General features: G+C 44.0%; 1 protein-coding gene across 13 annotated transcripts in view; it reads right to left on the minus strand.

Moving 5' to 3' along the window:
- c2cd5.L (C2 calcium-dependent domain containing 5 L homeolog) overlaps positions 1–15,578 on the minus strand; it is a 50,351-nt gene extending 34,773 nt beyond the window's left edge. For 9 of the 13 annotated variants that reach the window (XM_041585790.1, XM_041585788.1, XM_041585787.1 and 6 more), the window contains exons 1-7: positions 15,433–15,577; positions 10,756–10,867; positions 9,894–9,980; positions 7,864–8,035; positions 6,463–6,558; positions 5,251–5,406; positions 2,491–2,689 (exon numbers count right to left, since the gene is read on the minus strand). In XM_041585790.1, the coding sequence (XP_041441724.1) occupies positions 2,491–2,689; positions 5,251–5,406; positions 6,463–6,558; positions 7,864–8,035; positions 9,894–9,980; positions 10,756–10,845 (800 nt within the window). In that variant the 5' untranslated portion in view covers positions 10,846–10,867; positions 15,433–15,577. Of the gene's footprint in view, positions 1–1,775; positions 1,901–2,490; positions 2,690–5,250; positions 5,407–6,462; positions 6,559–7,863; positions 8,036–9,893; positions 9,981–10,755; positions 10,868–12,069; positions 12,101–15,432 lie in introns of those variants that run through there. The other 4 variants (XM_041585786.1, XM_041585789.1, XM_041585780.1 and 1 more) reach the window with 4 other exon arrangements.
- Positions 15,579–19,461: the final 3,883 nt, after the last annotated feature.

Raw genomic sequence — 19,461 nt, forward strand, 5'->3', positions numbered from 1 at the left:
CATGATCAATTCTGGAACATTCCATAAAAATTCTTCCCACCAAATTTTGACTTGTCCTTTAAAAGGGGTTGTTCTCCTTTAAATTAACTGTTAGTATGATGTAGAAAATGATATTGCGAGCAAATTTGCAATTAGTTTTCATTTTTTATTATTTGTGGTTTTTGAGTTATTTAGCTTTTTATTCAGCAGCTCTCCAGTTTGTAATTTCAGCAGTCTGGTTGCTAGGGTCCAAATTACCCTAGCAACCATGCCTTGATTTGAATAAGAGACTGGAATATGAATAGGAGAGGCCTGAATAGAAAGATGAAAGTTCAGCAGGTAGCTGGTTGCTAAGGCCCAAACCTCCCTAGTAACCATGCACGGATATAAATAAGAGACTGGAATATGAATTTGAGAGGCCTGAATAGAAAGATGAGGAATAAAAAGTAGCAATAACAACACATTTGTAGCCTTACAGAGCCTTTGTTTTTTAGATGAGGGTCGGTGACCCCTATTTGAAAGCTGTAAAGAGCTATAAGAAAAAGCAAATAATTAAAAAATTATAACAAATCGAGACCAATTGAAAAGTTGCTTAGCATTAACCATTCTATAACATAATAAAAGTTAACTGAAAGATGAACCACACTTTCAATGATAAATTAGCCCAGGCCCAGACTAGCAATCAGTGGGTTCTGGCAAATGCCAGAGGGACTGCTGTAGGATGGTTCCCCTTTAAATTAACTGTAAGTATCATGTAGAGAGGGATATTCTGAGACAATTTGCAATTGGTCTTCATTTTTTATTATTTGTGGGTTTGTTTTTTTAAGTTATTTAGCTTTATATTCAGCAGCTCTCCAGTTTGCAATTTCAGCAGTCTGGTTGCTAGGACTGAATCCCCCTAGCAACCATGCAGTGATTTGAATAAGAGACTGGAATATGAATAGGAGAGGCCTGAATAGAAAGATGAGGAATAAAAAGCAGCAATAACAATAAATGTGTAGCCTCACATTTTAAAGCTGGAAAGAGAATAATGGAAAAGCTATAAAAAATAATGACCAATTGAAAAGTTACTTACAATTAGCCATTCTATAACATACTAAAAGTTAACGGCGAACCACCCCTTTAAGTAGGTTATAGACGGGCCAATTCTAAGCCACTTTTAAATTGGTCTTCATTATTTATTTTGTATAGTTTTTCCATTATTTGCCATCTTCTCCTGACTTCTTCTAGCTTTCACATGGGGGGTCACCGACCCCATCTAAAAAAAACGAATGCTCTGTAAATCTGCAGATTTCTTTTTTATTGCTACTTTTGATTATTCCTAGTTCTATTCAGGCCTCTCCTATTCATATTCCAGTCTCTTCAAATCAATGCATGGTTGCTAGGGGAATGTGGGCCCTAGCAACCAGATGGCTGAAATTGCAAATTGGAGAGCTGCTGAATAAAAAGCTAAATAAGTCAAAAACCACAAATAATAAAAAATGAAAACCAATTATAAATTGCCTTAGTATATCCCTCTCTACATCATACTGACAGTTAATTTAAAGGGGAACTACCCCTGTTCCAGAGAAAATGATCAGACATCAGTGCTGTGGAACAGTTGCTCACTTTCTGTCAATCTGACTAGTCAAATTCTCCCAAATTAGGATTAAGCATTTCTCCACGTGGGCCAACCCCTGAGATTTAGGGGAGACTGCAGAGGCTGGTGGCCCCTTACAATGAATGGAAGCCATTATGAGCTGCGGCCAATGAGCGCGGCCCCTGCTGTGAGAGTGACATGCCCGTGTGTCTCGTACCAGTGTAGATGAGAGTGGGAACAGAGACAGAGAAGTTCTGAGAGAGTCGAGAGCCAGTAGCAGAGTGAATTGGGCTGTTGTGGGTCGAGCGATATCCGTGGCTTGACGGCTGCACCGGCGGAGACCTGAGACAGACGCACGAAGCAGGAGGGAAAGAAAGACAGACAAGAACCTCACACATGTTATTTATGTCACACTTACTGGGGGGCAGGTTAGTTAGAGAGAGAGAAGGTAGGGGGGCATGTACAATACAGGTTTGGAAGAGGTCACTACTTACCCCCCCCAATTAGTAATGAGACCATAAGAGGAGGATCGGGGGGATGAATTAAATTAGCAGCGAGAGCAGAAGCCAACACGTTTATGTTAGAGTTAGGGGAGCCCAGACAGTGCCCTTGGGCAGAGGGTGAGTATTTGGGGGTTAATCAGCGTTGGTTCAAAAGTCACAACAGGAGGGACGTCATTTCCAACGATTTAATCAAGGAAGAGACATGGGAATAAGATTCACTACAATAAATCATCACAAGTTTCTTAATGGAACATAGATCAATGGCACCAATATGGCTCTTTCAATATACCCCAAGTTACCACTGGGAGGTACTGGGAAACTACCGACCCACTGTACCTACTGTACTGGGAGAAAGTGGTACCATTAGAGCTGTCAGGATACATCTCAAACAGACAAACTGAGTGAAAAAGAACAAGCAGGGATACTTACTCCTTTATGTCTTTACAAGGAGAATTACACGCAGGAGCTAATGAGGCGGGGTTACTTAGTTTATCCAGGGTACAGGCAGTGCCGATGGCTCTCACTACCAGACCTGATTCCCCTTCCAGGTCAAAGCACTGCAGATATCCCACCACTGCGTTCCCCCTCATCTCCAGCACCTTCAGGCCAATCTTTCTCTGCAATTCTCCTGAGGTCACGTGAAAACATAATCACATTTAACATCTGTAAACAGCAGGCGCATCTCTATAGACAATTAATTAACATAAAACTAAACGAAATAAAATACTAGAACTAAATTAGTATTTTTTATTCTCTATGTACTTTTAACACATGATCTGAATAAACTTGTTTTAGTTGTAAGGCCTGACTTACTAAAAAATGTGTTTTTAATTTTTGGTGCCAGCCCTTGGTTTTGGGGATTTGTATCCAGCCCTCAGTGGCTCTTTGTCACATACACTCACTGTCCAAAATATGTTGTCATGTGCTCTACCCACAACAAGCATGACAATAAAGTGGTAGGGGGCAAGTGACAAAAGAAGAAGAGAGACAAATGGAGGAGAGGAGAAATATAGAAGGGGAGAGAAGAGGGAGGATGGGGGAGAGTAAGGCCAAACAGTTGGGAGAGAAAAGGAAAGGAGAGGGGATGAGAGACAGAAGGAGAGAAGGGAAAGGGGGTTAGGGAGTAGAGAGACAACTGGGGGAGAGGAGAAATATAGAAGGGGAGAGAAGAGGGAGGATGGGGGAGAGTAAGGCCAAACAGTTGGGAGAGAAAAGGAAAGGAGAGGGGATGAGAGACAGAAGGAGAGAAGGGAAAGGGGGTTAGGGAGTAGAGAAACAAATGGGGGAGAGGAGAAATATAGAAGGGGAGAGAAGAGGGAGGATGGGGGAGAGTAAGGCCAAACAGTTGGGGGAGAAAAGGAAAGGAGAGGGGATGAGAGACAGAAGGAGAGAAGGGAAAGGGGGTTAGGGAGTAGAGAGACAAATGGGGGAGAGGAGAAATATAGAAGGGGAGAGAAGAGGGAGGATGGGGGAGAGTAAGGCCAAACAGTTGGGGGAGAAAAGGAAAGGAGAGGGGATGAGAGACAGAAGGAGAGAAGGGAAAGGGGGTTAGGGAGTAGAGAGACAAATGGGATAGAGGAGAAATATAGAAGGGGAGAGAAGAGGGAGGATGGGGGAGAGTAAGGCCAAACAGTTGGGGGAGAAAAGGAAACGAGAGGGGATGAGAGACAGAAGGAGAGAAGGGAAAGGGGGTTTAGGGAGTAGAGAGACAAATGGGGGAGAGGAGAAATATAGAAGGGGAGAGAAGAGGGAGGATGGGGGAGAGAAAGGCCAAACAGTTGGGGGAGAAAAGGAAACGAGAGGGGATGAGAGACAGAAGGAGAGAAGGGAAAGGGGGTTAGGGAGTAGAGAGACAAATGGGGGAGAGGAGAAATATAGAAGGGGAGAGAAGAGGGAGGATGGGGGAGAGTAAGGCCAAACAGTTGGGGGAGGAAAGGAGAGGGGATGAGAGACAGAAGAAGATAAGGGAAGGGCGGTTAGGGAGTAGAGAGACAAATGGGGGAGAGGAGAAATATAGAAGGGGAGAGAAGAGGGAGGATGGGGGAGAGTAAGGCCAAACAGTTGGGGGAGAAAAGGAAAGGGGATGAGAGACAGAAGGAGAGAGAAGAAGGGAAAGCAGTGAGGGAATAAATAAGAGGTAGGATGAGGAAGAGTTGAGGAGGAAGAGAAATACAAACAGCAGAAAGGGTGAAATGATAACATAATAAAGAGAAGGGGAATAAAAATAGGAGGATAGCAGTTTGTGGCCCCTGCCTAAGGATTCCAGGTGGGACCCCAACATCCCAGCCCAATTATATATCATTAACTGATGTAAGAAGACTGGAAATTAAAGGCCATGTACAGATACGTTTGTGTCTAAAACATTGTAACAAGATCTGGTTTCCTGGGAGTCGGCAGGAACTAATCCTAACAATAAATCTCTCCCTCGCTCCTTTGTGGCCTGGATATTTAGAATAAGGGTGTAGTTCTGTTCCAATGAGCTCTCCTATTGCTGCCATACAGCCGCCCCATGCCCCTTACTATCTCCTCGCCCAATCAGTGCCCCCTGGCAGACGTTCAGCTCCATTTCTGCAGTGACAATCAGATTCCTTAAAGGATTGATAAGGCTGAACTGATGAGTCTATAAATTGAGATACCGATATTATCAGATCTCAGATAAGAACCGTCTGTTAACCCATTCAATAGCGGAGACTGGTCGGCTCTGAGAGGTTCTATATCTCCATGGCTTAATGATAACTGATAACTTGCGCCAGTCTGGAGTTAAGGGCAAATAAATGGAATTAAAGGGTTACTTACTATGTTACTATGTAAGTGGGAATGCTGGGAATTGTAAGTGCAGGGCATGCACAAGAGAGCTGCATCAGCAAATGCCTGTGCCAAGTCACTGAGCGACCTTTGCTTTTCCAACACACAATAGCCGCTGTTTTGTTCCTGCTGAACTGTATCCTATGTATGACTGAGCCAAAAAAACCAATGATACAGCAATGGACTTCAGTCAGTCATGCAGTGGGGTTAATGTTTATCTCATAAGGGAGCTGGCATGGCACTGGCACAGTCATATGGTGACTTACTGGGACAGGAGTCTGCGACTCAAGCAAGGGGTGGGACTAGAACACTATGATGGCATCTTACAGGGGAAGGGAGTCTATCTGAAGTGTAAGGTTGATTGCAGGTCGCAGTGCTCCATACCAGACATTAATGAAATAAGCCGTTGTCTCGCTTCATTCGAGGCTCTGGGGGTCCGTATTCGATCGATCCACTGGTACTCGGGATCCTCGTTCACCACCAGTTCTTCCACAAACCCATGAATGACGACGGCTCGGTATGATTTGGGAATGGATGTAGCTGTTGGAACAGTTAAAGAGTCAGCTGTAGCAGGAGGCAAGGGTGGGGGGTACCCCCCAACATACAACCAGTTCTCACCCACCAATCAGAGCTTTGGAAGAGAATCTGTTTCACCCACATATAGAGGCCTCAATGTCACAGATTCTATGGGATCAACCAGCAAGGAAAGGGTTAAAGGGGTTGTTCTCCTTTAAATTAACTGTTAGTATGATGTACAGAGGGATATTCTGAGACAATTTGTAATTGGTTTTCATTTTTTATTATTTGTGGTTTTTGACTTATTTAGCTTTTTATTCAGCGGCTCTCCAGTTTGTAATTTTAGCCATCTGGTTGCTAAGGTCCAAATTCTCCCTAGCAACCATGCACTGATTTGAAGAGGACTGAATAGAAAGATGAGTGATAAAAAGTAACAATAAATTTGTAGCCTTGCAGAGCGTTTGTTTTTAGATGGGTCAGTGACCCCCCCCGTTTGAAAACTGAAAATAGTTAGAAAAAGAAGGCAAATAATTAAAAATAATCAACGAAGACCAATTGAAAAGTTGCTTATAGTTAGCCATTCTATAACATATTAAGATTTAACTTAAAGGGGAGCCACCCCTTTAATGGCATTTCTAAAGCCCCGCCTGCATAAGAGTTTTTTTCAGGATTTGGGGCAGAACGGAAACGGCATTGCCTCATTCTGTAATTTATTAGTTCCCCATTAGCTTCATCTCTCTAAAAGCTTCTCTGTTCCCCACTGTGAACTGCATACGTGACTGCAAGCTCTGTAGCCAAACCCTGCACTGCACGTCTGAACAAAATACAGGAACTGGGTGTCAATGAAACAGCCAATGCTGGGCCACTTGGAAACTCCCAAGTGTATATCCCACGTTGTCTGTATCTGCTACACTCTCCCTGCGCAATGAGTTAACTCTCCCCACACACTGTACTGTCTCAGGTAAAGCGATATGGCAGCTCCCACCTATAGGTGTAACTTATGAAAGTGAGGATGTTTCTTGACAGAATGAAACGTCCCTGCCTGTAGCGCAGTTGGTAAATAGTTAACGTGACACTTACTGCAGAAGAATTTAACCCCGCAGGAAGATTGTCTGAAGCGATTCAAGTCATTGAAGAGATCCACTTTCACTATGACGCTGATCTCCCCCCGGATACCTGGGCACAAATAATAACAAATTCAAGCTCAAGCCTAAGTTCCCTACATAAACATGGCTCCACTACGGGCAACCCCTGTGTATTTTACATAGTAACATAAGTTAGGTTGAAAAAAGACACACGTCTATCAAGTTCAACCTTAAGTCTATATATAACCTGCCTAACTGTCAGTTGATCCAGAGGAAGGCGAAAAACCCGTCTGAACCCTCTCCAATTTACCTCAGAGGGGGGAAAAATTCCTTCCTGACTCCAAAATGGCAATGGGACCAGTCCCTGGATCAACTTGTAACAAAGTAAGTGAGGTTGAAAAAAGACACACGTCCATCAAGTTCAACCTTAAGTCTATATATAACCTGCCTAACTGCCAGTTGATCCAGAGGAAGGCGAAAAACCCGTCTGAACCCTCTCCAATTTACCTCAGAGGGGGGAAAAATTCCTTCCTGACTCCAAAATGGCAATGGGACCAGTCCCTGGATCAACTTGTAACAAAGTAAGTGAGGTTGAAAAAAGACACACGTCCATCAAGTTCAACCTTAAGTCTATATATAACCTGCCTGTCAGTTGATCCAGAGTAAGGCGAAAAACCCGTCTGAACCCTCTCCAATTTACCTCAGAGGGGGAAAAATTCCTTCCTGACTCCAAAATGGCAATGGGCCCAGTCCCTGGATCAACTTGTAACATAGTAAGTGAGGTTGAAAAAAGACACACGTCCATCAAGTTCAACCTTAAGTCTATATATAACCTGCCTGTCAGTTGATCCAGAGTAAGGCGAAAAACCCGTCTGAACCCTCTCCAATTTACCTCAGAGGGGGGAAAAATTCCTTCCTGACTCCAAAATGGCAATGGGACCAATTCCTGGATCAACTTGTAACATAGTAACATAGTAAGTAAGGTGGAAAAAAGAAACAAGTCCATCAAGTTCAACCTTAAGTCTTTATATAACCTGCCTAACTGCCAGTTGATCCAGAGGAAGGCGAAAAACCCGTCTGAACCCTCTCCAATTTACCTCAGAGGGGGGAAAAATTCCTTCCTGACTCCAAAATGGCAATGGGACCAGTCCCTGGATCAACTTGTAACATAGTAAGTTAGGTTGAAAAAAGACACACGTCCATCAAGTTCAACCTTAAGTCTGTATATAACCTGCCTAACTGCCAGTTGATCCAGAGGAAGGCGAAAAACCCCATTTGAAGCCTCTCCAATTTGCCTCAGAGGGGAAAAAATTCCTTCCTGACTCCAAAATGGCAATGGGACCAGTCCCTGGATCAACTTGTACTATGAGATATCTCCCATAACCCAAACATTTACCGTGTATTGTGTCATAGATGGGAAACCAGCCGGATATGACGGTGGCAGCTTCCGTATAGAGCAGGGGGTCGATATCAATGTAGACTTTGCCAATGGCGTCGTTGGCGCTGTATGTGTCGTGATCGAGGACTGTGATCTGCAGGGGCTCATCCTGGAGGTCTTCATCATCCACCTGCAAAGAACACACAGAATGGAGTCTCCTCAAGTCAATTACAAGGGATACTAATAAGGAATAAGCCCCCCCTTGTTAACCTATAACTTACAGTTGGTTACCCGGGAGATAAACAGGGGTCAAACGTTGTTCATGGGACTTTGGAACAGCACAGAATAAAAAGCTTTCTCAAATAAAACTGGGCATTTGTTGCCAAGAAATATTGTGTGTGCTGGTTGGGCAGACATTAAAGGAGAACTAAAGCCTAAGTAAAGAAGTAGGTAGAAATGTTGTACATGATGTTTTGTGCTTTTGCTCCATCCCAAGGCAACCACAGCCCTTTAGCAGTAAAGATCTGTGTCTCCAAAGATGCCCCAGTAGCTCCCCATCTTCTTTTCTGCCGATTCACTGATTCACATGCTCTGTGCTGCTGTCACTTACTGAGCTTAGGGAGCCACTCACAATATACAGTACACATAGAATAGAAATGTCACAATATAAGGCTGATTAGTAATTAATACACATAATTACTACATGGCAGCACAGAAACCAGTGCAATTAGCATCAGAATTGAATAATCAGCAAACCTGTAGCATCAGCTTATATTACAGCCAGGGAAGCTCATTTTCTGCTGGATAATTAGTGACGAGCCCTAAGCTTAGCTTCTCAACAGCCAATCAGAGCCCACTGAGCATGTGAGTGTCACAGACACTTTCCAAGATGGTGACCCCCTGTGACAAGTTTGAAGTCCTGGATCATTGCTGCTATTGAGTAGACAAAACTTTAGGCTGATGCAATAAGGTCATTATATAAAATATGCAGTTTTTAACCATATTCAGTTTTAGGGTTTAGTTATCCTTTAACTTTAAATATAAAATATTTTACCGTTCCTTTAAGATTTTCAGGACAAACTGGAATATAACTAAGATTAACAAAGGGCACGTGGTGCCCAGGGGGGGGGGATGTAACTGCCTGTTTGCAGCAACGTGACTTCCCCTTTGGGTTAAAAACCTGCTGAATTTTAGGCAAAAAAATAACAAACATATGACGGGGAGATCTGCAGCTTTCAGCTATAAATCAAACCACAGGCCTGAGCACTGTAACAATGTAGAACCGCAACTGGCAGTTTCTCCTCCAAGTCAGCTCACATGGGCCCCATTGTGCAGAGGAAAACAAATAGACATTTTGCAGTTCAAGGCAAGTACACCGTATGGCATTTAATTTCCTTTGCTAGATAAGTACATTTTTGACTTTTTAGGGAATCATTTACCAACTTTTGCCAAAATCGTACGGGAGGAGGGTCAAGAGATTCCCAGTGCATTATTATAGCCTTTGTTGGCATAATATAGCGACTGTAGGTAGCATATACTGGACCGAAGTTGCCTATTACTCCTAATAAACACAATTTTGGAGAGCGGATATTTGGAAGCTTCTCATTCAGAAATTGCAGCAGCTCACCCCAAAAATGTCTAAATTGCCGGGCAGGTCCAGAAGACATGAAACATGGTGCCTATTTGCTCACGACATTATTATACATTTTTGACAGGCCATAGGGGGTCATAGACGCCCTATTAAGAAATTGTATCTGTATATATCTATCTCTTAGAGACGTATAAGTCAGGAACCAATTTAAGGGAGTCAGTCCTTGATTCTAATTTTAATTCGATTTAATCTCCGGGGCTGGAGATTCTCTTCTCAAAAAGGCACTGCACTTGGTGCCTCGTTTGAGTCCACTAACACCCGCACTATCATTTAGCACTGGGGTGCTGTGGGCACCAATCGTCTGGGACATATTCGGGTTTCCGTGGCCAGCCCTATGCCGGGTGCAGTGAGACAGACGGAGACTGGGTTGCTTTGTTCTTGGTCGATAAATCGTTACCTCGAATTTGAACCACTCCGAGTTCCACTGTGGGTTCAGAGATTTGTGGTACACGTCCGTTTTGAAAGTGGTGTTGCCGAACTTCACCTGCAGAGGGAACAGAACAAAGACGCTTGAAAAAAAGAGCCCACAGCTCGTAACATGTTGTGTTGAATAGCAGCATAGTATCTGCATCTGTTTCTATATTCATCTACATAGTAACTAGTACTTTGTGGGGATATAAAGTCAGAAAACATCACAACTTTGATCCATTTGCCCCAATAGCAGCTTTTTGGGGTGAGTCGGTAGCAGCTTTGGCCCTGTCTTTGTGGGACTCCAGGCTGATCCGACTGGTTCAGATTAGCCGGCGGTTTCCAAACTGCCGCCCAAATTCTCAGCAGGATTAAGCGCGGCACTGGACATTGTGCCCCCTGCATTGGAGGTTTAAACAGATGTTGGGTTCCATTTGTAATAAAAATAACTAATAATAAAAAATATCCCACAGAAACGGGAAGGATGAGCCAAAGGACTAAATACCTACACTGGGAAAGGGGGGTGACCAATAAAAGTTTATTTGTCCCCTAATATAAAAGTGCCTCAGCCCCCGGGAATATATAAAGAACATTTCCCAGTTGATACAGAGCAAGAAATTCCCAGGCAAGTCCCCACTCGCCTAATTCCGACTTCTAAGCTGCTGAATGGATCTAATTCCCTAAAGCCACTCATTGTGTGCCACTGCAACTGCCAGTTATTGACTCCGCCCTTGGCATCAAATCACGATGATTATCCGGCTGGAGGGCCCAGGGGCAGTAATAGGATGGCACACAAGTCAAACTCTACAATAAAGGGAAATCGCTCTCAATTTGGGCCCAGACCATCTCACCTCCACAAAGGCATCTGTCAGATCACTGGCTCTGTCCATTACGGGCAAGTGGCGCCCGGCCACAATTTTAACTTTCAGCTTCCCGGGCATGGCGACGGACCCCCGACTGCACCTGAGTAAGGAGATAATAGCATTGTGAGTGCACCGGCAACACCACAAGGGGAGCAATACATGTATGTGAGAGGATTCTCAAAACCATGGATTGGGCACTGGCATTCTCTCTCCAAAGCGGCCGGACCAAAAGATACATCAGACAGTTAGGGGCCGATTCACTAACTTCGAGTGAAGGATTCGAAGTAAAAAAACGTAGAATTTCGAAGTGTTTTTTGGGCTACTACGACCTTCGACTACCACTTCGAATCAAACTAAAAATCGTTCAACTATTCGACCATTCGATAGTCGAAGTACTGTCTCTTTAAGAAAAAACTTCGACCCCCTAGTTCGCCATCTAAAAGCTACCGAAGTCAATGTTAGCCTATGGGGAAGGTCCCCATAGGCTTGCCTATGTTTTTTTTGATCGAAGGATATTCCTTCGATCGTTGGATTAAAATCCTTCGAATCGTTCGATTCGAAGGAATTTATTGTTCGATTCGAAGGAATTTATCGTTCGATTCGAAGGAATTTATCGTTCGATTCGAAGGAATTTATCGTTCGGTTCGAAGGAATTTATCGTTCGGTTCGAAGGAATTTATCGTTCGGTTCGAAGGAAATTATCGTTCGATTCGAAGGAATTTATCGTTCGATTCGAAGGAATAATCCTTCGATTGTACTATTTGTGCAAAAATCCTTCGACTTCAAATATCTTTTTAATTCCCAGTCGAATATCGAGGGTTAATTAACCCTCGATATTCGACCCTTGATGAATCGGCCCCTTAAAGGGCTTGTTCACCTTCAAACACTTTCTTCAGTTCAGTTGGTATCAGATTGTTCACCAGAAATAAAGACTTTTTCCAATTACTTTCTATTTTCTTTGTGTGACTGTTTTTCTAATATTGAAGTGTAAAGTTTAATTTTTCACCTTCTAAAGCAGGTCTGGTCGGCGGGGGTCGCCGACCCTGTAAACGGATCTAAATGGATACATTTAGTTGATACATTTCTTATCTTTGTCCCTGCTTGAACAGAATCCCTGAGTTTCAATAAAGGCAGCTGTTAGACTTGATACAATAGTTGCTAATGTTCAACTAAATGTCGCAACTTATTGTATCAACTAAATGTAGCAAATTGTAACAGTTCGGATGTTCCTGGTCCTGCGCGGGTCCATTTTTTGGAACCAGTACCCGACCCGCAATCCGCAACCCGGACTCGCATTCTTACCCGCTACCCGACCCGCGAGGACCTTATCCGCAACCCGGACCATCGACCCGCTGACCATCAAGAATCAGGAAGTGCTGTCATTGTAAACCTGAAGTGACATCATCGGAAGTAGGCGTGACCAGAAAAAAAGGAGTAAAACAGGAAGTGCTGTCATTGTAAACTGGAAGTGACATCATTAGAAGTAGGCATGATCAGAAAAAAAAGAGTAAAAATCGCTACTGAGAAAACCCGCGGCCCGCAAACCCGCGTCTATATCCGCACCCGGAACTTCGACCTGCAACCCGCAGGTTCTTGCGGGTAACCCGCGGGTACTCGATCTGCTGCAGGACTCTCCCTGGATCACTGAGCTGCCAGACACTATAGACATGAACATTCAACTTCAAACTTCAATTTTGGGAAAATGGAAAAAAAATAAATAAAAGATGAAAAGCAAATGAAAAAAAGTCTTTGTTTATGGCGAACAATCTGAAAAAAAAGTGTTTGGAAGGGGAACAACCCCTTTAAGAAAGGGCCGGATGCCTTTATAACAAGTGGACTAGCACAAAGTTACAGGTGTGAATTCATTTATAAAGAAAGTGGTATTTTCGGACCCAAAAAACAAATTCATTATTTTGCCTCCTTAGGGACGGGCCGCTGAACAGGAACGACGTGGGTTAAAGTTGTGCTGGAGGCGGAGGCAGTTATAAGTTTAATGAGGGGGGGGGTATTCATGGAACACTTACCCACCATATTTTGTAAACATTAAAAGCTAATTTTATCGGTGAAAGTAAAGGTCAAGTTCAACGGGCGGATAAACATTACTCACAACATGTGATATTTCCTATTTGGCCCAATCTTACATATAAACGCTCCCCTGGTACCACTGAGGTTCTGTATGTATGAGTAGCGGGGCACAGGGGGAGTTATTGGCTTGTACTATAAGTTCTGCCCGGTGTTTTAATTAAGAAATGAAGGTTCTGCTGCACCTCCCCCACAATGGGCTTCTCCCATCATCTCATAACTGTCTCTTGACTGACAGGTGCAGAGGTTTATTATAAAGGGAGGTAACAGGGAGCAGGGCTGCCAACAGTAATCATGGGGCCACATCATTTTTGTGCCAGTTATTCCCCCAAATTATACCAAAATGCTGCCCACAATTCACCAACCCCCACATTATTATGTCCCTGAACGCTCCCGTATATAACCCCTCCTCCTCCTCCTCCTACAATTGAGCTGAATACACAAGGGGGCAGGACTAAGGGCAGAATTCAGCAGAAAACTGTTTGGATCTCAATTCAGTCAGACAAAGGGCACAATGTATTTCTGGCACAAACTCTGCTTATTAATGAGCACTAATTCTGTGTATCACTGGCACCACTATCAGCTGGAACCTCCGGGGAATTAGTAGGACCCCCTGGAAACAGTTGGTAACCCCTGGGTATCACTAACACCTCCTGGGTATCACTAGTAACTCCTGGGTATCACTAGTAATCCCTGGGTATCACTAGTAACTCCTGGGTATCACTAACACCTCCTGGGTATCACTAGGAACTCCTGAGTATCACTAGGAACTCCTAGGTATCACTAACACCTCCTGGGTATCACTAGTAACTCCTGGGTATCACTAGTAACTCCTGGGTATCAATAACACCTCCTGGGTATTACTAACACCTCCTGGGTATCACTAACACCTCCTGGGTATCACTAACACCTCCTGGGTATCACTAACACCTCCTGGGTATCACTAGTAACTCCTGGGTATCACTAGGAACCCCTGGGTATAACCAACACCTCCTGGGTATGACTAACAACTACTCGGAATCACTAGTAACCCCTGGGTATCACTAGGAACCCCTGGGTATCACCAACACCTCCTGGGTATGACTAACAACTACTCTGAATCACTAGTAACCCCTGGGTATCACTAACACCTCCTGGTGACTATGAAGATTTTCATTCATCCAGGTCATGGTATATCTAGTATAGGTAAATTTAAAACAACTGGACTTGCTGAGTAATCAATGAAGATGTTTCACTACTCATCCGAGCAGCTTCTTCAGTTCAACTGACTGGTGTGGGAAGTTCTCGGCATATGTCTTCATTGATTACTCAGCAAGTTCAGTTGTTTTAAATTTACCTATACTAGAAACACCTTCTGGGTATCACTAGTAACTCCTGGGTATCACTAGTAACCCCTGGGTATCACTAACACCTCCTGAGTATGACTAACAACTACTGGGTATAACTAGTAACCCTTGGGTATTACTAGTAAACCTTGGGCATCACTAGTAAACCTTGGGTATCAATAACACCTCCTGGGTATCACTAATAACTCCTGGGTATCACTAGCACTTCCTGGGTATCACTATCACCTTTTGGGTATCATTAGTAACTCCTGGGTATCACTAGTAACCCCTGGGTATCACTAAGACTTCCTGGGTATCACTAACACCTCCTGGGTATCACTAGTAACTCCTGGGTATCACTAAGACTTCCTGTGTATCACTACTAGCCCATGGGTATCACTAGTGACTCCTGGGTATCACTAAACTCCTGGGTATCACTAGTAACTCCTGGGTATCTCCAACACCTCCTGGATATCACTAGTAACCCCTGGGTAAAACTAAGACTTCCTGGGTATCACTAGTAACCCCTGGGTAAAACTAAGACTTCCTGGGTATCACTAGTAACCCCTGGGTATCACCAACACCTCCTGGGTATCACTAGTAACTCTTGGGTATCACTAGTAACCCCTGGGTATCACTAGTAACTCCTGGGTATCACTAGTAACCCCTGGGTATCACCAACACCTCCTGGGTATCACTAGTAACCCCTGGGTAAAACTAAGACTTCCTGGGTATCACTAGTAACCCCTGGGTAAAACTAAGACTTCCTGGGTATCACTAGTAACCCCTGGGTATCACCAACACCTCCTGGGTATCACTAGTAACTCCTGGGTATCACTAGTAACCCCTGGGTATCACTAAGACTTCCTGGGTATCACTAGTAACCCCTGGGTATCACCAACACCTCCTGGGTATTACTAGTAGCTCTTGGGTATCACTAGTAGCTCTTGGGTATCACTAGTAACTCCTGGGTATCACTTGTAAATCCTGGGTTTCACTAACACCTCCTGGGTATCACTAGTAACCCCTTGGTATCACTAGCACTTCCTGGGTATCACTAGTAACCCCTGGGTATCACTAAGACTTCCTGTGTCTCAGTAGGACCCCGGTCTAGAGGTGTCGCGGCGGTGCCGGTATAAAACAAGCCGAGGGCGGGTAACACAGGCAGGTAAGTCCCGGGTATCGTCCCACAAACACTGCGGATTCCAAGTTCCCCCCAGACACAGGTCTCGTTTCCCGACTCCCCCGGAATCCTCACCCTCACATGTCCCCAGTTCCCCCTCGTCTTCTCGCAGCCTCTTCCGCTTCCAGTCTTGTCACGTGACCAAGGACCATGAGTACGGAGAGCGAGAGGATCCGATACAGTGAGAAAGGCGGTGCGCCAGGAAGCTCTGGGGTAATAATGAGATAGAGGAAAAGTTTGATTGGCTGCTCTTGGGTAGAACAGTGTTTATTGCCCTGTCAGGGGGCAAATCTTTGTTGTTCACTTTCTGCCTGTGCAACTCCCAGCACCCAACAACCCCTGGGGTAACTCTACAGGAGTAACTATACAGGAGTAACTATACAGGGGTAACTATACAGGAGTAACTATACAGGGGTAACTATACAGGGGTAACTATACAGGAGTAACTATACAGGGTAACTATACAGGAGTAACTATACAGGGGTAACTATACAGGGGTAACTATACAGGAGTAACTATACAGGAGTAACTATACAGGAGTAACTATACAGGAGTAACTATACAGGGGTAACTATACAGGAGTAACTATGCAGAGGTAACTATACAGGAGTAACTATACAGGGTAACTATACAGGAGTAACTATACAGGGGTAACTATACAGGGGTAACTATACAGGGTAACTATACAGGAGTAACTATACAGGAGTAACTATACAGGAGTAACTATACAGGGTAACTATACAGGAGTAACTATGCAGAGGTAACTATACAGGAGTAACTATACAGGAGTAACTATACAGAGGTAACTATGCAGGAGTAACTATACAGGGGTAACTATACAGGGGTAACTATACAGGGTAACTATACAGGAGTAACTATACAGGAGTAACTATACAGGAGTAACTATACAGGGTAACTATACAGGAGTAACTATACAGGAGTAACTATACAGGGTAACTATGCAGAGGTAACTATACAGGAGTAACTATACAGGAGTAACTATACAGAGGTAACTATGCAGGAGTAACTATACAGGAGTAACTATACAGGAGTAACTATACAGGGGTAACTATACAGGAGTAACTATACAGAGGTAACTATGCAGGAGTAACTATACAGGAGTAACTATACAGGGGTAACTATACAGGAGTAACTATACAGGAGTAACTATACAGAGGTAACTATACAGGAGTAACTATACAGGGGTAACTATACAGGAGTAACTATACAGAGGTAACTATACAGGAGTAACTATACAGGAAGTAACCTATACAGGGGTAACTATACAGGAGGTAACTATACAGGGGGTAACTATCAGGAGTAAACTATACAGGAGTAACTATACAGGGTAAACTATACCAGGATAACTATACAGGGGTAACATTACAGGGTAACTACAGGGGTAACTATACAGGAGTAAAACATACAAGGAGCTAAATATACAGGAGGTAACATCACGAGGGGATAACTATACAGGATAACTTCAACAGGAAGTAGCTATACAGAATAACTTACAGGGTTAAATATACAGGAGTACCTATAACAGGGATAAACTATACCAGGGTAAACTATGACAGGAGTAACTAGGCAGAGGTAACCTATACAGGAGTAACTATACAGAGGTAACTATAAGCAGGGAGTAACTATACAGGATAACTATGCAGAGTAACTATACAGGAGTAACTATACAGGAGTAACTATGCAGAGCGTAACTATACAGGAGTAACTATACAGGAGTAACTATACAGGAGGTAACTATACAGGAGGTAACTATACAGAGGTAACGTTACAGGAGTGCTAAGGTAACTATACAGGAGGAGTAACTATACAGAGGTAACTATACAGGAGTAACTATACAGGGGTAACTATACAGAGGTAACTATACAGGAGTAACTCTACAGGAGTAACTCTACAGGGGTAACTCTACAGGAGTAACTCTACAGGAGTAACTATACAGGGGTAAGTGCAATAAATGTTCATGGGAAATGTCTTGTTCTCAGAATTTAGGGGTCCCTGAGCTCTCTGCGGGGCCCAATAACTAAAAAGAGACACATGGGGGATTGGGGGAAAAGTCAGAATCTGCTGATCAATAAAGCCCCGACCCCTTTGGTCCATTTCAAGGTACAAGCAGTTAAAGACATTGGCCCCTTTATTTAATGAGACATTTCCCTTTAAGAGAAACTGATTGGGACACAGACTCTTCCTATAGATTTGGTTTCCCTTTAAATACAGTTTGAGGCAGTGCCAGGATGAGCCAATGGGAGCCCTGCTGTCTATTCTGGTCTAATTAATCGTTAGCTCTCGGCAATGTCTAATGAGTGAAAACTGCCAGGGTTCAGCGGGGGCAACACAGGTAAAGGGGAAGTTCAGCACAAGCCAATGGGGTGTAATTGGGGCAGAGAGACTGTAATTGGCCTTTGTTAGTAGTTGGGGGTGTAACGAGATCTCCTGTCACTGCTATTGGCACAATACAAACAGGAGGGGCCCCTATACTTTCTAGGACCCCCATAAAGTAGAAGTTGTATCTGACAGACAGAAACTGATATCAGTGTAGCTAAACTACAACTCTCAGCGACCCTCTTCAACTTTGCCACAATGTTAATTTGTTGGGCCCGTGGCACTGTATTTGGTGTGTGTGTCTTTAAATACAGTGAAATGCCCCCCAACAGAAGTCTGGTAACAGCATAAACATTGATTCATCTCAGGGAAGAAAAGTCGGTGCGGCCAAACCGATTAAACATTAATTGATTTTATTTTTGTTACATAAGAGATTGGGTGTTAAAGTCCAGGGTAAGGGGGGCAGATTTGGCCAAGAAATCCAAGTAATTCAAGTAAATCCAACTGGATCTCTGCCCACAGCTGCTTATCTGCAGATCTGACCAGATTGTGTCATACACAGACCAATATCTCACAGATTTATCTGCCGGACATTCACCCTGAGGATATGGGGTGTCACTAGAGCCCTGTCTGCTGCCCCATTACCCCCCAATGCATTTCCTTTAATAGCACAGGAAGTAGAGACAGTCACACGAGTACCAGGAAATACACTCCCCCCGTGCAAAGGAAGTAGAGACAGTCACACGAGTACCAGGAAATACACTCCCCCGTGCAAAGGAAGTAGAGACAGTCACACAAGTACCAGGAAATACACTCCCCCGTGCAAAGGAAGTAGAGACAGTCACACAAGTACCAGGAAATACACTCCCCCGTGCAAAGGAAGTAGAGACAGTCACACAAGTACCAGGAAATACACTCCCCCGTGCAAAGGAAGTAGAGACAGTCACACGAGTACCAGGTAATACAATCCCCCATGCAAAAGAAGTAGAGACAGTCACATAAGTACCAGAAAATACACTCCCCTGTGCAAAGGAAGTAGAGACAGTCACACTCAAGTACCAGGAAATACACTCCCCCGTGTAAAGGAAGTAGAGACAGTCACATGAGTACCAGGAAATACACTCCCCCCCTGCAAAGGAAGTAGAGACAGTCACACGAGTACAAGGAAATACATTCCCCCGTGCAAAGGAAGTAGAGATAGTCACTTGAGTACCAGGAAATACACTCCCCTGTGCAAAGGAAGTAGAGACAGTCACACGAGTACCAGGAAATACAATCCCCCGTGCAAAGGAAATAGAGACAGTCACTCAAGTACCAGGAAATACACTCCCCCGTGCAAAGGAAGTAGAGACAGTCACACGAGTACCAGGAAATACGCTCCCCCATGCACAGGAAGTAGAGACAGTCACACGAGTGACAGAAAATATACTCCCCCGTGCACAGGAAGTAGAGACTGTCACACGAGTACCAGGAAATACACTCCCCCATGCAAAGGAAATAGAGACTGTCACACAGGTTCCAGGAAATACACTTCCCGTGCAAAGGAAGTAGAGACAGTCACACGAGTACCAGGAAATACACTCCCCTGTGCAAAGGAAGTAGAGACAGTCACACGAGTACCAGGAAATACACTCCCCCATGCAAAGGAAGTAGAGACAGTCACATGAGTATCAGGAAATAGACTCCCCCGTGCAAAGGAAGTAGAGACAGTCACACGAGTACCAGGAAATACACTCCCCCTTGCAAAGGAAGTAGAGACAGTCATAT

Source organism: Xenopus laevis, chromosome 3L (genome assembly GCF_017654675.1).
Source record: "Xenopus laevis strain J_2021 chromosome 3L, Xenopus_laevis_v10.1, whole genome shotgun sequence".
Classification (NCBI taxonomy): domain Eukaryota; kingdom Metazoa; phylum Chordata; class Amphibia; order Anura; family Pipidae; genus Xenopus; species Xenopus laevis.